The 16,546-nt window shown below is 38.1% G+C and overlaps 1 protein-coding gene across 2 annotated transcripts in view; it reads right to left on the bottom strand.

Moving 5' to 3' along the window:
- The window catches only part of LOC111343875 (uncharacterized), a 33,995-nt gene extending 17,750 nt beyond the window's left edge, over nt 1-16,245 (bottom strand). The window contains exons 1-15 of one of the 2 annotated variants that reach the window (XM_088731496.1): nt 16,121-16,245; nt 15,825-15,889; nt 12,758-12,804; nt 10,311-11,683; nt 9,441-9,534; nt 8,959-9,095; nt 8,090-8,369; nt 6,615-6,840; nt 5,845-6,007; nt 5,306-5,511; nt 5,037-5,205; nt 4,604-4,635; nt 2,056-2,444; nt 1,514-1,812; nt 925-1,108 (exon numbers count right to left, since the gene is read on the bottom strand). In XM_088731496.1, the coding sequence (XP_088587622.1) occupies nt 925-1,108; nt 1,514-1,812; nt 2,056-2,444; nt 4,604-4,635; nt 5,037-5,205; nt 5,306-5,511; nt 5,845-6,007; nt 6,615-6,840; nt 8,090-8,369; nt 8,959-9,095; nt 9,441-9,534; nt 10,311-11,683; nt 12,758-12,804; nt 15,825-15,889; nt 16,121-16,145 (3,689 nt within the window). In that variant the 5' untranslated portion in view covers nt 16,146-16,245. Of the gene's footprint in view, nt 1-924; nt 1,109-1,513; nt 1,813-2,055; nt 2,445-4,603; nt 4,636-5,036; nt 5,206-5,305; nt 5,512-5,844; nt 6,008-6,614; nt 6,841-8,089; nt 8,370-8,958; nt 9,096-9,440; nt 9,535-10,310; nt 11,684-12,757; nt 12,805-12,951; nt 13,102-15,824; nt 15,890-16,120 lie in introns of those variants that run through there. The other variant, XM_088731500.1, reaches the window with a different exon arrangement.
- Between the last annotated feature and the right edge of the window lie 301 nt (nt 16,246-16,546).

The following is a 16,546-nucleotide window of genomic DNA, read 5'->3' as shown; positions in this document are numbered from 1 at the left end:
AGACTTCGTCGTTTATGTAGTGATGACTCTGATTTCCACCACAAATCAGAGTCAATGTGCCAGTTTTTTGATAAACTTGGTTACCCTGTTTGTTGTTCAAGCGGGTTACCACCGCGCCCAAATTATTGATCGACATTCAGCACTACAAACGTCGCATAAGGAAGATTCCGACCGCATTCCATTCACTCTCACGTTTCACCCTCACAACCATTCAGTTAAATCCATCATTCTTAAAAACTTTAAATTACTTGAAAACGATCCAGAGACAAGCACTATCTTTTCGCAGCCTCCGCTCATTTCATTCAAACGCGACAAAAACATAGGTGATTTTTTGGTCAGAAGTTCTTTTCAGACTAATTACCAACCAGGCACTTTTAAATGCGCTCGTGCACCACTTCACGTGCACCTCCGCCAATGTAATCTATTGCATAATTTGCACTTATTGCAAAAAAATTTACATCGGCGAAACAGGCAGAAGACTCGGTGACCGATTCCGAGAACACCTTCGAGACGTGGAAAGGAATGACAAGGACACATCGAAACCAGTCGCTAGGCATTTTTCTTTACCTAATCATTCTAAGCAACATATGGCAATCTGCGGTCTTTCCTTACACTTAGGTAGCACGGAAAGCCGTAAAAATCTTGAACAAAAGCTCATCTTTCAAACCGGCAGTCTAAATCCCACAGGGATCAACGAACGCTTTTCATTCCACTAATTAATTCTTGCTTTTCTCTTTGTCATGTTCCCACCAATAACGTTGCTCCATTTTCTTCCTTTAAAAGCACACACAACCCACAATTCCTCTATTCGCTCCGACGAAGGGCTACCGCTCGAAACGTCAGCTTTTGTAATCGTTACGGTGGCCAATTTACCATTTCAACTTTGTTGATATATCCAAATTATGTCTTATCATTGACACTTACTCATCGACATCTGCTGTTCCAAAACATAATCCTCTGCAATCTTTCAGATTTCTGATTTTATTCTTGTTCATGCACGTCCCGCAAGTATCATTATTCTGGACGTTTTTGTCACAATGCCCTGCACAGTCTTTCTTGTAATCTGCAGTCTTATTAGTATTCCCTAAAACACAATATCCGCAATCATCTAGGAAAAAAAAGACAAAGCAAAATCATGACACCAAACTTGTAATTAGTATTAGTAACAAATAGGCAAAAATTTCTTGAACACAAGATGTACCAATTGCATTTTAATCCCTTTAAGGGGTGGTAAGAGTTACTAGTTTCCTCAGATTATTACACACTACTAATAAATTTCAGGACTTCATACATGGCCTTTGGTATGACATTTAAAATATTGTTTTATATCTTCACGAATGAAACTCAAGAAAACAAGATATTTCAATTTGTATAACGTCCCATAAGTATACCGCAAGCTCTCTTGTCAAAATAACGAATGGATCGGCAAATTTTGTGATCAGTTTATATATCTGAGATCTTTACAAAAAAAAAAACAGCATCAGACAATATAATTACATTAGATTATACTTACTATAAAAAGCATCTGAATTCGGTTCACCATCACATTTAACGCAAGCATCGTTCCCTCTGCAAACACCACATCGGTCATTCTTGGAAGGGAAGTCTGTCTTGTTATCGCAACCTCGCCGCAGAAGACGAAGGTTGGCAAATTTCTTGCTAACAGATGTCTCCGATAAAATACTTATATTAAAAAGCCCTGGCACATTTCCATCGGTCATGTCCCACGCTCTGACCCGTATAACTGCTCCTCGTTTCAACGCTTGTGAAGAGCTCCAAACAGATTGGTTGTCGTAAAGTTCCATCTTGATCCTAATATCATAGTCAAGTAAACCGGGAATGGGTGCAAACACAGAAATAAAAATTCATACCATCATCAGGAAAATGTTGAGATCACTATGTAATTAGTTATCAGCAAAATGTCTGATGTAATGTAATAGAGGTTTTATATAACTTATCATCTATTAGCTTATGAAGCATTGCCTTGTGTTATACTTTGCCTAAATCACATTTTCCCACTTAAAATTCAACTTCATGTTGGAGGTATACATGTACCTGGCGGCTGGTGGTAGAAGAAAAACCTCCCCTGCATCTTCGTCGAAGGTAAATTCTCGAAAGGCCATTGAACTGTTCATTTGATACTGCCAGCGTCCAAGGGAGCCATTGCCTACAGACAGGATGACAGCTCCAAGTTCCATTGCTCTATCGTCAATGTCTTCTGCAAGGGGATTTGTTTTGGATTGGTCAAATATATCTCTGACAAATGTTCCAGGATTCCATCCTGCAAACAGCTCGTACGGGAGCGGGTCTAAGGCTCCTCCTGTGTACTTTAATACTGGTCGGTCATTCACTGGTGTGACAGTTATTGTTATCACCGTCACATTACCATGAAAAAGAACTTCTCCACTTTGATCAACTTCGATGATCTTCCTATTAGCCGAAATCTGTGATATGAATAATAAAAAAAACCAGTCTACTACAATTTTAACAAAAAAAGAAATCGTGTAAGCAAATCTCATTATTTCTAAGTCACTAAATCAATCACTTAGTCATTTGTTGTAACTGCTGTAGGTGACAACAAATCCTCAGCATTGTTGAAGATGCAATTAGTCCTTTAACTACCAAAAGTGATTAACATGTAACTTCTCCCTATAATAATTATCCAAACATCATCCAGCAAACAGGAAATGAGACTACTCAAACTCATCAGGTAGAGGTTATCTTGATTCTCCTGACTACCGGTAATTTACCAAGAAATGTGTAACAGCTTAAACAAGGACCCTGACTATAAAAGGGATAGCTCCTCCCCCGTCTTGTAACACAATCTCTGCTTCCATGGCTAATCGAAGATGGCTGACGAATGGAAGGTGAAGGGGGAAAAAGAGATTTGTACACGAAGACCGATATCCTTGTCTTGTTTCAATTGATTTCCACTTGAAAATGTTTTTATTGACGATTAAAAAGGGACGAATGGAGAAATACTGATCTTCATTTGCAAAACTCAAAAAATTAGGCTATCGCAATTTGAATTTCGCGCTCCTAACGGCTCCTCCTATCGCGAGATGGTCGTACTGGCCCTCTGACTCCCCTCCGTTTGCCTCAACTTCTTGAGCCGTCGATATCATTGACTAGAGGATCTCAGTACTGTGACATGCTCAGAGAGAGTGGTTTTCATGTACATATATGTACATTTATGTACATGTATGTAAATGTGTGTACGTGTATGTTGCGACATAACTCATCTTCCACTTCGAATTGATCCATTTTACGGTTGCTACAGTCGCGCACTAACTAGTCTTTAGCTTTAAAAATGCATTTTATTTTGCCATGGCGGATTTTCCATCAAAAAAAAGCCAAAATAGCGGCGCGAGGTCTACGAGTCCGTTATACACTGGAGCTGGCGGTCGGACCCGGAATGGAAGAGCGATTGGAAAGCGTGAAGACAAGAATTCAGCGGTTGAAGGAACGCCTTCATTTAGCGAGTCGAACACCGATGGCAAATGTTATTTTGATGGAACGACTCTTAGACTTATTCAAATCGTCTGAACAAAGAGGTATGGTAAGTGAAAGTCACTCCTCTTTGTTTAGATCTTGCTCGTTCGCTCAGGCTTCTCATCTCGCCAGCGACGCGGCCACCCAAACCGACATAAACGGGTCCAATGTTTTATCGCACGTTTTGAGTTATGGGGAGAAAAAGGCTCAAAAAAGGAAAAAAAAATAGAGCGAGGTTCGAGAATAGGTCCCTTTCAAAGGAACATAGTTTTCTAAGTATTTTGACACGGCACTATGTAGGATATTTTTTGCCTGAACATTTTAGACGCGCGTTGCAACGAGAAGCCTATTTCACTAGCTACTTATGAAAAGGTCGAGGTTTTCAATAGTTCTTGAGGACCGTTCAGGCAATATAGCCGATGATAATTTGTTTTCCATCGGATTTCAGTCAACCAGACATGTTTCCAATCCGTGACCGAAATTATTTTATATGAGCACCCACGGGATTCGTATTTCAACACCACATATTCCGTTGGAGAAATGGCGCGCGATTCAAATAAAAACTCTATCCAACGTGATCTCTTGTTTAATTGCAGAGGAGTTCTTGTATAAGTGTCACATGAAATCCCGTAGACAAAACGTCGAAGAAACTAACCACTTTATTACAACAATACAAAACCGGTATGAGAAGAGGATTCTTGTGAAAGATAATAAAGGTCATAAAAGCTAGTCCTCACCGCTAGCCCTCTGGCCGTTTGCCTTCCTTACAGAAATGACATCGCAAGCGGGTGTACATTCCGTGGAGCCAACTGAGTGGAGCCGATCATCTTTTTTTTGCCGTAAACGAAAATGGCAAAATTCGTAGAAGTTTGAGATATGCACTGGCTGCAAGTGACCTTTCGGTTACAATAGTTTTGCAGATATCGCACGGTCACGGACTGGTTGATGTCGACAGTTCGGTGTCAGGGGTGAAATGACTGACGGCTTGCCCAGGGCAAAAGTCGTTTTATAGTCAGGGTCCTTGTTTAAAGCTTAATGGGAGAATTTACAATCAGATCATGCGCTAACAGGATGACAACAAAATGATTGATTGGTTTTGAAATTAACTTACATGTGAAAAGGAGTCTCCATCTGGTTCCTTGCCTGCCAAAACAAGACAAAGTCAAGTGAAAATGCAATTCATAATGGACAAAAATGTGCTACAACAAACGGCATGGTTTTCCAAAGCAAATAGTAGACCCCATTTCTTCTTAAACAGTTATGCTAATCCACAACATAAAAAATGAGTTATGTTTTCCCCTGTTAAGTTCAGGATTTTACTCAGAATGGTCAGTGGAATCAAGAAAAACAGTTTTGATTAGCCTTGAGAGACTAGCATCCAGTTTCTCCTCACAGCCTGACCCCAGGAGAATAAAGAGAATGATCACCAATGAAAGAAGCCTTTGTTTGTTAAACAAATCCTTTTAGTCAGCAACTTAGACAATTTATAGAGAACAATACGGAGAAGAATATTGCTGATGTTAGAGTGTAAAGAGTAAACTTACTTGAATTGATGAGCTGGACGACATGACCAAAAACGGCTTGCTCATCTGTGGTATTTAAAATTATACCATTTAAATTCTGAATAGCTGTGCGGATGTTATCAGAAGTAGGCTTCAAATTGTCTTGCATGATCTTGAAAAGCACCTTCTTTGTCAAATCTTGTAAACCTCCCTGTCAGAAAGCAAAGAAAAGTGGATTTTTACACTGCCAGTGCTAACATAATGGAGAAATTCTTACCCTCGCTTCACCAGACAAATCATGTTTAACTCACCTTTAAATCAGCTGTCATATGCAGAGCTTCTGTAACTTTGTGGGAGAAAAAGTGGGAAATGGCCAAAGAGGACTTCTTTCGAGAAGCCAGAAAGGTTTCCATGCTAATTTCTACATTGCCATTAAAGTCTTTCTTAGGAGTAAATTTGATCTCAGTCATGTTTGAAAGGTAACCTTTGGCTTCTCCTCCTTTAAACTTTACATTTTCTACAAAATAGAATGGTTGCAAAAAATATAATTTAGAAAAGTATAAACTGGTATTATCAAAGCATGAAACAATGAATTACATTACAATAGTATAATAAAAAATAACAGTTCTGTAATAATATATTAATTAGAAATTATAATGATAACAGCTTCATCGTGATCATCATTTTAAAAGAATTTCTCTGTGAGAAACTTTTGAAATCATTTTGTGTGTTATAATCAAACAATTATTGTTCGTAACTATTGATGAAAAGTGGGTTTAGGAAGATTTATCTCACTTTTGTATTAGAATTGTGGATTATCGGTCATAGTTCATTTCAAAGCTTTACTTACCTGATGTTGTTTTAATTTTTAGCGCAAGCTTCAAAGATGATAAATCCTTCAGTAACTCATTGTAAAGCTCAACCATTTTGCAGTTAACATCTGCAAGTATGGCATCAGGGATGTGGCTTTTTGTATTGCCCTCTGGAGAGCTGTCATATAGGTGATCCCATATCTATAACCAAACAAGAAGTAGAAACAGATTAACACGGATGAAATATCGATTTACGTAGTTATTACATTTCCAGATTATAAACAAGAACAGGGTGTTTGTTGTCATTTGACCAAAAGTGTTGTTCAAATTCTTTCCTTTCTAATCCCTGCATACAGTCTTACTTGAGAGTGACTGTGCACTTAACCTTAAGCTTTTTCACCCTAACGTCAGTATCCCATTTGTTGCTGCCTCTGCTACTAAGGAGAATTGGTTGATAATCAAAGCATCCCAGGTTGGCTATCATTTTTGTTATTCTCCTGATCTTTATGAATGATTCAGCAGTATTACTACAAGAGGGAATTACATGCTGGTCACACTACTTTATTGTGCACCAGGGATAATCACCAAAGGGAAGTCTTAAGGTACTTTCAATATTGTGCCTTGGTACCAAACCCCCTACATATAACTGCAATATTCTTTTCAAATTGATAACTATGCAATTTACTTCACCTCCCCTCTAAAATCACCAAGTCAATCTCTAATACCACATGCACGTCACAAAAACATGAAATCATTCAGCTTCTCACACTCTCTTTGCCAATTTGTGGTTTGAAAGCTTTACACTTACATCAAAATCCACTTCACCCTTGCTATCCTCTGCCACAGTATAAAGGGAGCCATTATACACCATTTCTGGGGGTACCACAGATGGTAAAACAAAAATGGCAATGGTCTTTCCATGTGTCCACTTCTTAGATGATGCATCCATGTATTGACCAACTTTGGAAGAATCATTGTACGCAGTAAAGTTAACCAGTACAATACCATGAGATCCCTTTCTTGTAGGGTTAAATCTGACAAAAGAAAAACATATTAACCAATGAGTAAATGTAGATTCCTAGGCATCAACAGAAAAATCATTCTACAGGAATGTCTGGCTATCTAGCTCAGTCTATGTCCTTCTTATTCTCATTCATGGCCTTCTCAACAATATCTAAACAAATATTTAGTTTTACAGAGGTTCAGGAGCACATCTGATTGTCCTAGATGTCCTTCAAATAAGTGTTCTCCATAGAGCACTTTTCAATTGAGTATCTTAAAACTGAAATCAAAGTTAACAACAAAGTCTAATCAGAGGAAAGGAAAACACCTTTTAGAGCCAGCTGCCTAAAGTGGAGGGAGAACACAAGAGACCAAGTCGTGATTGGTTTTAGTTAACACTTTCACTCCCAAGATCTTGTTGTTTATTCTCCTAACTGTCTGCTATACATGTACATTCTTATGATATTAGTTTGGAGAAATTGGTATTGGATCTACAAATAATCCTCTAATTGATATTTTTCTTTATTCTCATCACTTGACTGCTTGAAATTGTATTGATATTGTAAGGAGAAATTCCATCTTGGTCACTCATGGGAGTCAGAGGGGTTAAATGCATTTCATTGGCAGCAAGAGAAGTACACTTTCTGTGGACCAATCACAAAGTGAAGTATACTCATAGATAGATACTCATTTGAAAATTGGTTGTAATCTTTGACCTCTGAGAGTGACTAGTTGTTTATTATTATTTTACAGAACATTACATGCAAATTTACGCAACCCGCATATAGCATTAGCTAGTCTTGGTGGGTATTAGAAATAAATATTAAGTAAATACTACACATTGCAAGCTAAAGAAGTTTGATTACCACAATAAACTAAAGATATTTTACAATAAACTAAAGAGATTTCATTACTACAATATTACTGGGGTTATAAGCCATGCATTAGTAAAGCAAACAAAAAAAAAAAAGAAGAAAGAAATCCTGGATCACTTTCAACACTCAATTGAACACAGATTCACCTAAAAAACTGATTAATATTTTCACAACCTGTGCAGGAATCACTATGAAAGTCAACTGCAAAAGAATACTCAAAGGAGGAAGTTTTTTTGAGAGCACAGTGAGATATCCATCTCTCCTTTATTGCAGCCCAATTATCCATTTCAATCTCAAAGTTTCTAGTAACTATCCTACCAAATTCACTTGCACACATCAAGACCTAAGTAAATTAAGCTTTAAAGATAAATGTTCTTGAAAGAGATTAATTTCTTTTATTAATTACCTCAGGTAACTTGTTTTACCCAACACCAGAGCAGTAGTTGCTGTGAGGGCATTGACAGCAGTCCATTTGCTATTGCTATAGAACTCCAAGGATCCATTTACGCCATGTTTCTCTAGACTGCAAAGTGCTACAGCAACATCACCTTGTTCAAAAATTCCCTTGCTCAATGCATCACCAAGCTGAAGATACTCCCACACTGTTGGAAAGGTAACATTGGCAATTGGAGGTAGACAATCTGCTGGTTGCTTACAGCCATCAGTGTGTTGGCAATATTGTTGACCTGTCAAAATAGAAAATAAATTCAGTGTCATTTTTTTGCTACTGGGAGATGTAATAGCCGCATGGCTAACATGGGGCACTAGTCTCTTAGTTCTTTCGTTCCCAAGAGTGACCAATACCAAATCTCTCCTTACACGTCTGCATTTTCAAGCAGAAAGAAAAATGGAGAGAGAAAAACATAGAGCACCGAGGAGTTGTTTGATATAGGACCAAATTCTTGGGGCCAAAACAATGAGAAATTTAAGGCAGACAGAGTCAAGGATCAATTTAAGGCAGACAGAGTCATAGAATTAAACAATTAATGCTTAGCCACTTGGCTGATGTGTTGACTAACCACAATTTTATTGTCAGTTATCTTAAGGCCTGAAGCAAAATTATCAAATGGATTATCAGTATTGCCTAAATCTTCCAGAGCTTCAGCATTTTTTTACATTCAAACATGTCCATGTGATGAGAGATTAAGAAGTACTGTGAAATTAAGGATTTCTACCCAAGAAAACAACTAATTGAGCCCCAACAAAATATGTACTAGTTGATAAGGCCTAATAAGTCTTTGGAAATCCAAGAAATAATTTCATAACAGACTTTACCTGTAGGACAACACATAGTTCCATTTGGCAAGCACAGGTTAGTTAGATTACAAAATGTTTCACCCACAGGGCAGCATTTCTGATCTACAGGGATACAGTGGTGATCATTGCAGACCTTCTGCCCATCAGGACAGCTCCTGAAGAAAATAATTGAACACATAACCAAAGTGAACATACACAGCTGAGGTACGTATTATTTCTGTTCAAATCTCCTTGCAGTTATACACTTACATTTCACTTATTAAATGAAATGCATATTTATGAAACATTTTTCTACCTAAACTTTTCCAATCAAAGAAATTAAAATCAGTTTTCACAAATGCAATAACCAAATGTCTGTGGTATTAGCAAAGTAACACTCATTTGTTCAGATCATGCCAGTTTGTTACAAAACAAAAAGCATACAAAAGATACCTTTCATTAATGACCATGAAAATCCATCTCATAACAATGATTTACTGAGACATATTCTTGCTACTCACGAATTGCATTTTCTCTTGTCGAGTTTGCAATCCTCCAAAGCAATAGCAACCCTTGGACAAACCAGATTTCTGAATTGACACATTCGAACCCAGCCTGAAGAGAAAAAAGAGGTATCAGACAACACTGCCTACTTCTGTCAATATCTTCAAAACATTTCCTAAATATCTAATGCACTAGCCAATCTGAGCCAGTTCTTTCACATGTAAATGGAAATCAAAAGTTAGATCCATAGAAGTTTTGAAATTTGCTTTCAATATACTAGAAATGGAAACTTATTCCGCCACATCGTTTGCATTCTTTGACAGTCAACATTCCTTTCTTTAGAGAGAGAGAGAGTGGGTAGACTGACATATGTGCATGAAAACTGACTTGCTTCTCTAGTTAACCTTTTAGGCCCTCAGGGAAGAACCAACATCCAATTTCTCCTTTGAAAATTAATACTGCTGAATCATTCTTTGAGAATGTCAAATTAAGGAAATGATCACCTTTTAACTTTGATTGCTAAGCAAATTCTCTTTGTTAGAACCAAAGGAATTGCATAAAGAAAAGTACATAGAAATATGGATACAATGTTAGGGTGTCAAGGATAAAAGGTAAAGCCAATTCTGTTTTCACAAAAGGTCACCTCAGTAACTCAAAGAGTAAAAATGCACAATGAATAAGAATGCAAAGATATAAAAAATCAATTCTGTCAAAAAAGACTAATTTTTGAGTAACTGTCTTTGTTCCTCCAATTACAAACTATATAATTATTTGTCTCAGTTTTTTTGTCATTGAATCACATGATATCTCTCATTCCCACATAAAAATGGAGTTTAAATTCTCACGTCCAATAAGTTTGAAAACATACACTGTATTATCACTCTTACCAAAAGAATCATTCTTTAGAGCTTCAGTGTAATTCCGTTCAGGGAAAGGAGCACAATCAGCTCTATTCTTACAGGATGCGCTATAAGGACAGAACACTTCACCATGTCCACATTCATCATGTCCGTGATGCTTCTCTGGAACACACTCCATAGTTGCAAAAGAAAATGTCCCATTCTCCCCACAGGCCAAATCAGCTAGCCCCATAGTAGCATTAGAATTGATCCATTGATCGAGATTCTCATAAGAACAGCTTTCACTAACATTGATGCACTGCATAAACAATGGACAGAAATACTCTTCTGATGAACAATTAACACACCAGGCCATGTTACTCAAGTTCTTCAGTGCATCATTAGAGAGATAAACTGTGCATGGCTGATCCTCAGGAATACATTGCAGATTTAATCCGCAGAATTTTTCGCCATGGTCACACATGCTGTTGTTCTTAATGAAACTGAGCCAACTTTCCATGGACTCACTGAGGTTGTAGTTTGACCACCATGGGGGACCAACTACAGCAGGACTACTTGAGCGAAAATAGCTTTGGGAACTTGGTTTAATAGAAGCAACCATGGTGCCAAAAGCTGAAGTCTCTAGAGAAGACCATGACATAACACCCCCTGACATGTACGAGGCACTCATGCTAGCAGCATGGGAGGCACTCATACTTGCTGCCATAGAGGAACCAATGGCATGAGAGGCACTCGTATCTCCTGTGATGGAGGAACCAATTGCAGAAAACAGACTTGCAGTTATGCCCGCATTTTCAGAGGAAATTATACTTGCAACTTGAGAGGTGGTCAGACTTACTCCTTGAGAAGCACTCTGACTAGCTATTTGAGAGGAAATTATGGTCACTGCTTGACAAGCAGACAGGCTCGCTTCTTGAGAGGCAGTCAGACTTGCTCCTTGAGAAGCACTTAGGCTAGCTATTTCAGAGGAAATTACAGATGCTACTTGAGAGGCACTCAGACTCTCTCCTTGAGAAGCACTCAGAGTAGCTACTTGAGAAGAAATCACAGAAACTGCTTCAGAACCACTCATACTAGCTACCACAGAAGAGGCAGCCCCCATAGAGCCATTCATGGCAGCTGCCATGGAAGCATTCATACTGCCAAGATGGGAACCAGAGGCATGATGCGAGTATGCTAGAGCGGATGATATAGTCACACCACTTGGTCCCACAGTGACAGTGATCGAGTGGGCGAGTGAAGGATGTGAATAATGGCTGGACATAGGAGCTGCACTGCTAAAATTGTATTGCGGCAATTCATGTCCTAATTCAGAGCAGATGAGAGGAAGGTGCTTGCAGATCTTTCCAAATAGTTCAACAGTTTCGCAGCGCTCATTCACATGACTACAACAGTCAAAACTGCAATGAAACAGAATAACTGGATCAGCAATTCCTGTGGAATCTACAGTCCCTCTCAATTGAAAAGTTACTCTTTCAATTAATTAAACATTGACCGGCACTTCAGCTCTGTCTACACATAAACAAATAAGAGAATATTTAAGATCTAGCCACTTAAGATCCGTGCCAAGCCAATTATTATCAAAAAAGAGCAATTAAAATTATAGTCATGAACACCTACACAAAAGGCAAAAATAAGATGACCAGGTTTTAGGGACTTTAAGCCAACCACGATGGCTACGGCAGCAAGAACGTGGAAAAACAATAGATCAAATTGGCAGAACAATAGCCCAGCATGTGCATTTTAAAACTTTGTACATTTCTTAGCCGTCTTTTGCAAAACAAAAACGTGAAATCACCAAAATTTGCGTCGTCTTCGAAGCGAAACCACGGCGGCAAATTATTTTAATTTACATTTGGAACTCAACACTACTTTTATGCGTTATTTTGAGTTTGAGGTCTGGCGCCCTATGAGATGTAAACACATGCAGCCATTTTCGAAATTCTAACTAAATGTAGAAACTCAGTTTTTAATCGACGTCTTCCATGGCGTTGCCATCCTGACTAATTAAAGTCCCTATCATTAGGAATGCAGTGGAATTTATCTTTATTTTGCCAAGCTACCAATATGGCATCCTTACTACATGTATATCATCTGCAAAGGTAGAAAACCTTTTGCGACACTGCAATATTAAATTTGAGTCTTTGCAGCCTTGTCTTGAATTCATCAATGTAAACATTAACTTAAATAGAAAGAAAGGGTATTCTTCACCTAACACCGAGAAAGAACGAGGTATTCTTCAAGTATCACCAAGAGCACAGGCACTTGGTATTTACGAATATCAGGTAGTAGGGAGCCTTCGACCAAATTTCAAATTTGACACTTAAGTAAAAAAACTTTACTTTCACAAGCACTTCACATGTACATATTATAATTATTCAAACGCCTATCCGAGTTTTACCTCATCATGAGTTTGATTGATAAGTTGAAAGTATAAGTTGCATTAATGACACTACAAGAACCACTTAACGTACCATGTTTCATTAACTCCTTGGCAGGAATCTGTTGCATCACAGTAAGTCTGAAAGTGAAAGGAGATACCTGCCAGTTAGCAAAGAGATATTATTTTTTCATGAAGAGTGTAAAGATTTTCTCCAGCTGAGTGACCTTGCCACGTAAAAGACACAATTTTTTGTCTCCCAGATTTTCTAGGAATTTTCAAATATACCTTCAAGTTACATCAAAATTTTCAAAGATTTCTGATAAAGACATCACGATTGTGTGATGAAACAAACTGCATTTCCTTTCAGCAAACACCTGCACGAAAATACCGCCATTTTAGCCATTCATCGCCCACAGTGAAATTATCCTCGTCCCCAGAGTCCCCCACTTCCCCTTGCAGGCTCGGCCTTTGGCACTCTTTGGCACAGGAAATGAAGAAATATCGAAACTATCTTTCAAACGTTGCGCCCTGATAACTGTCTAATAGATACTAAATATAGGGAAAGTTCATTTTCCCATGCTGTGAACGGTGGATTTGGTAAAGGATGAATTTTTTTAAATAGTGGATAGGTGAAGGTAGAATTCTTGTAGATTGATAAATGAGACCAAGAAACATTAGGCATGTCATTTTCTGGTGGTTATACATTAAGCTCGTGATTATACCGAATAGATAATAAATGGAAAAAATAACGATTGTTTTCGTAAATAATATCATCTACAATACTTCTGCCCGACTGGAACACGTTTTCTCTTTGCTTGAAATACTTGAGGCGTGGGTGTAATCCGTTCAATAAATTTCAAGGATTTTTCCTTTGTCGAGTATTTTATTCCTTATGGTTTTTAGCGCACAGCAGACCGTTTGACATCATCGCAATGAAGAAGAATAAATAAACAATGGAATAAGTCCCTAAAGAAACTGTGGTACTGCGTTGGTGGAAGAATTAAGGGATAAATGGTTATACTGATCAACTACGTTTCGGGCTTTAGTCCTTCGTCACAGCGATTCGCCTGACGAAGGACTAACACTTGAAACGTCAGCTATAGAATCTCTTCATGGTGGAAAATTTACATTATCAACTAAGGCGATAAAACTAAATTATCAGTGAAGCAATAGTCTGGCATACCGGATATTTCTTGTGCGATAAATGGCGCGTTTAATTACCACATTTAAGTGAATATAAACTTCGCTGTCATTTCAACGACGGCAAAAACTCATCGAAACCCTTCGTTACTTAATAAATATTCAAAGCAGCGTATTCAACAAAACATTGTTTGTAACATGCAAATTTAGCGCCTTCGGCTCCGCCTTCTTATAACGCGAAAATAGTTTTCTTTTTACACTTATACAACACGAAGGAGACTTAGGCCTAGTAGTGACAAAGACTTCAGTCAAATTTCTTTGAATGCGTAAGAGTATCTGATAAGATTTTGGGCGGTACTGAGAACAAGCGGTCCACGCTAGCAAATGAAATGAAGAACTAATCAATCAATTACTTCGATCTCCATCACAAAAGCTGCTGTCTGATTGGCTAAGAACTATAACGTGATGTCGAAATGGCATTTGCCAAATTTTGATCCACTTCTCCGTCTGCCGTAAACAGCGCTTATTTCTAAGTTTCTCATTTCCTATCTCTGACAGTTTTTTAGCGGAATAAATCATAATGCGTGATCATAAACGATCTAGCTCTTTCTGGTTTTTGTAAGAACAGATTGATTTAAGACATGGTGAGAAATAATGACTTATGCAATCGATTTAAATTTTTATTTAAGCCGCGCGGTCATCTGTGATGCAGAGAGAGCAAAATAATTGCAACGTTATTTTTAAGGTATCCAAAGGTTTTTCATAGTAAACGAAATTTAGAATAACTAATGCAAAGGGATAATTGAGTAACAATATCAAATTAACTCGAGTAAATTTTATGGTAAAGTCTGAGATCAGTCAGTGTTAGTAAGCTGTTTTCAACCAAAGTGAATTGATTATTCTCTATCTAAACCTGTCTGGTTTCGTAGACTGACTTTGAAAGTATGTCTATCTAGTAAATATTTCAAGCCTTCGCTGATTTAGTAAACTGGAAAATAAACACCGAGTTTCATAAATAGCAATCTCGAAGATAAATCTGCACGACTTAGACGTATTCACAAGTGAAAATTTCACGATCGAAGCGGCGCAGCGTCGCTCCGTTGTAAAAGCCGCGCCGGAATCAGCATTGCCTTTGTGAACAGAAGCCCTATCCGATATGGTTTTTTTGTCGGCTCACGAGCTATCCGGTATAGTGTTGACATGGCCTAAATAAACATGCGCTTGTTTGTCGAACACCGAGTGGTTATCCTGACTTCATGTTCCTTGGTAAAATTAAAAGGTTTTGTCTGATCACTTTCTTACATTTCATTCAACTGTTTGTCCATTTATTAAGAAAAAGCTGGCAAACGAATGCCTAGTTTAAATAATCATGTTCTGCTTCGCGAAGTGTGCAGCAAATGAAGTAAAAATTATGCAAAATTCCGCATTGGTTTTGTTCAAGATCGAAGTCGGCTGCATGTTATAAACTCACTTCTACCTATACTTGTCTGAAATCAGGCCCAACCGGGACATACAGGCAACAGAAAAGGTAGTCATCGTCTTTTTGAGAAATATATTTGGCGGGCAAGTAAAGCCAGCAGGTTAATATCCGCTAAAAATCAGTGAGGGCAAGATGGACCGACTATGCTACGAGCTTTAGAAAAAAGAACTGTTGTTTCAAGAGTGTGCCGACCATCTTCAGAGAAATTTCAGAAAGTGTCTATTGCCACTGCTTTAAATCTATCGAGTATCAACTCATCTCCTGTTTCGAGTTACCAGTAGACTGTTAGACGAATTAGTTGCACCAAACTCCGAAGAACAACCGTGTCGGGGTTAGTGTTCGCTTTTAGTGAGACCATTCTATTTGGCATACTGTACTTTTAATAGCACCTGCCAAGGCTTCATTCTCACTTTGACTGGACTAAAGATGGCTTCATCACCTGATCTCGGACCATTTCGAACCAGACTTATTAGAAAAGTAAACATTGAAAGTACATACAGTAAAGATAATCTTTTTTTTTTTTTTTTTTCAAACTTGCCTCGTTAACTGCAGAGCAGCTTTTTCCACTGACGCATGTCGCTAAACTTGTCACGATCGCCAACACTAAAAGCAAATAGAATTTTTGTTACTGGAAAATGTGGGGTAAATTGATCAAAAGAAAGGTTATGGGCAAAAAAAATTGGGAAAGATTTCCGTAGAACCATGTGCCGATCAAAAACAAAGCCGAAGTCCTAAAGGAAATGTGTTGTTTTGCCTCTGCTTTCCTTTATCCAAGAATTGAATGCATAATGAAGTATGGAGTTATACGGAAATCTTACCCAAAATTGTATTTACCTATACATTTCCAAAATCCCTCCATTTTTCTCTGGCAGACTCGCTTTTTTCTTTATTTTGCAAGCGCTTGTATGTATGTACGCTTTTGAACGTACTTTACATTGGCACTTCTCGTTGCTTAGAACGATGTCGTCTCAATAAGTCAAGAGGAAAACTTCTGAGCTAGCGATCAGTTTTTCATGTATAAAATACGTCAGCAGTGAAAACAAAAGGTCAATGATAACTTCTGTTTTGACCACCAATCGATGGTCTTTGTTTCTTTACAGGACAACACCTCACAACGTACCACTGCTTTGCAGTTGCTATGAACACAAACCCGTTAGGAAAATAAGAAACCTGGTTTGTCAAGAATCTTTTATGTTGAGCATTCAAGGTGTTTGTAACGGAACAAACCCGTTATCGCCGGTTGAACCACAAGTAAACGAA

The sequence above is a fragment of the Stylophora pistillata genome, chromosome 1 (assembly GCF_964205215.1).
Source record: "Stylophora pistillata chromosome 1, jaStyPist1.2, whole genome shotgun sequence".
NCBI classification, from domain to species: Eukaryota; Metazoa; Cnidaria; class Anthozoa; order Scleractinia; family Pocilloporidae; genus Stylophora; species Stylophora pistillata.
The sequence above is the reverse complement of the archived record's forward strand: the minus strand, read 5'-3'. Positions and strand labels throughout refer to the sequence as shown.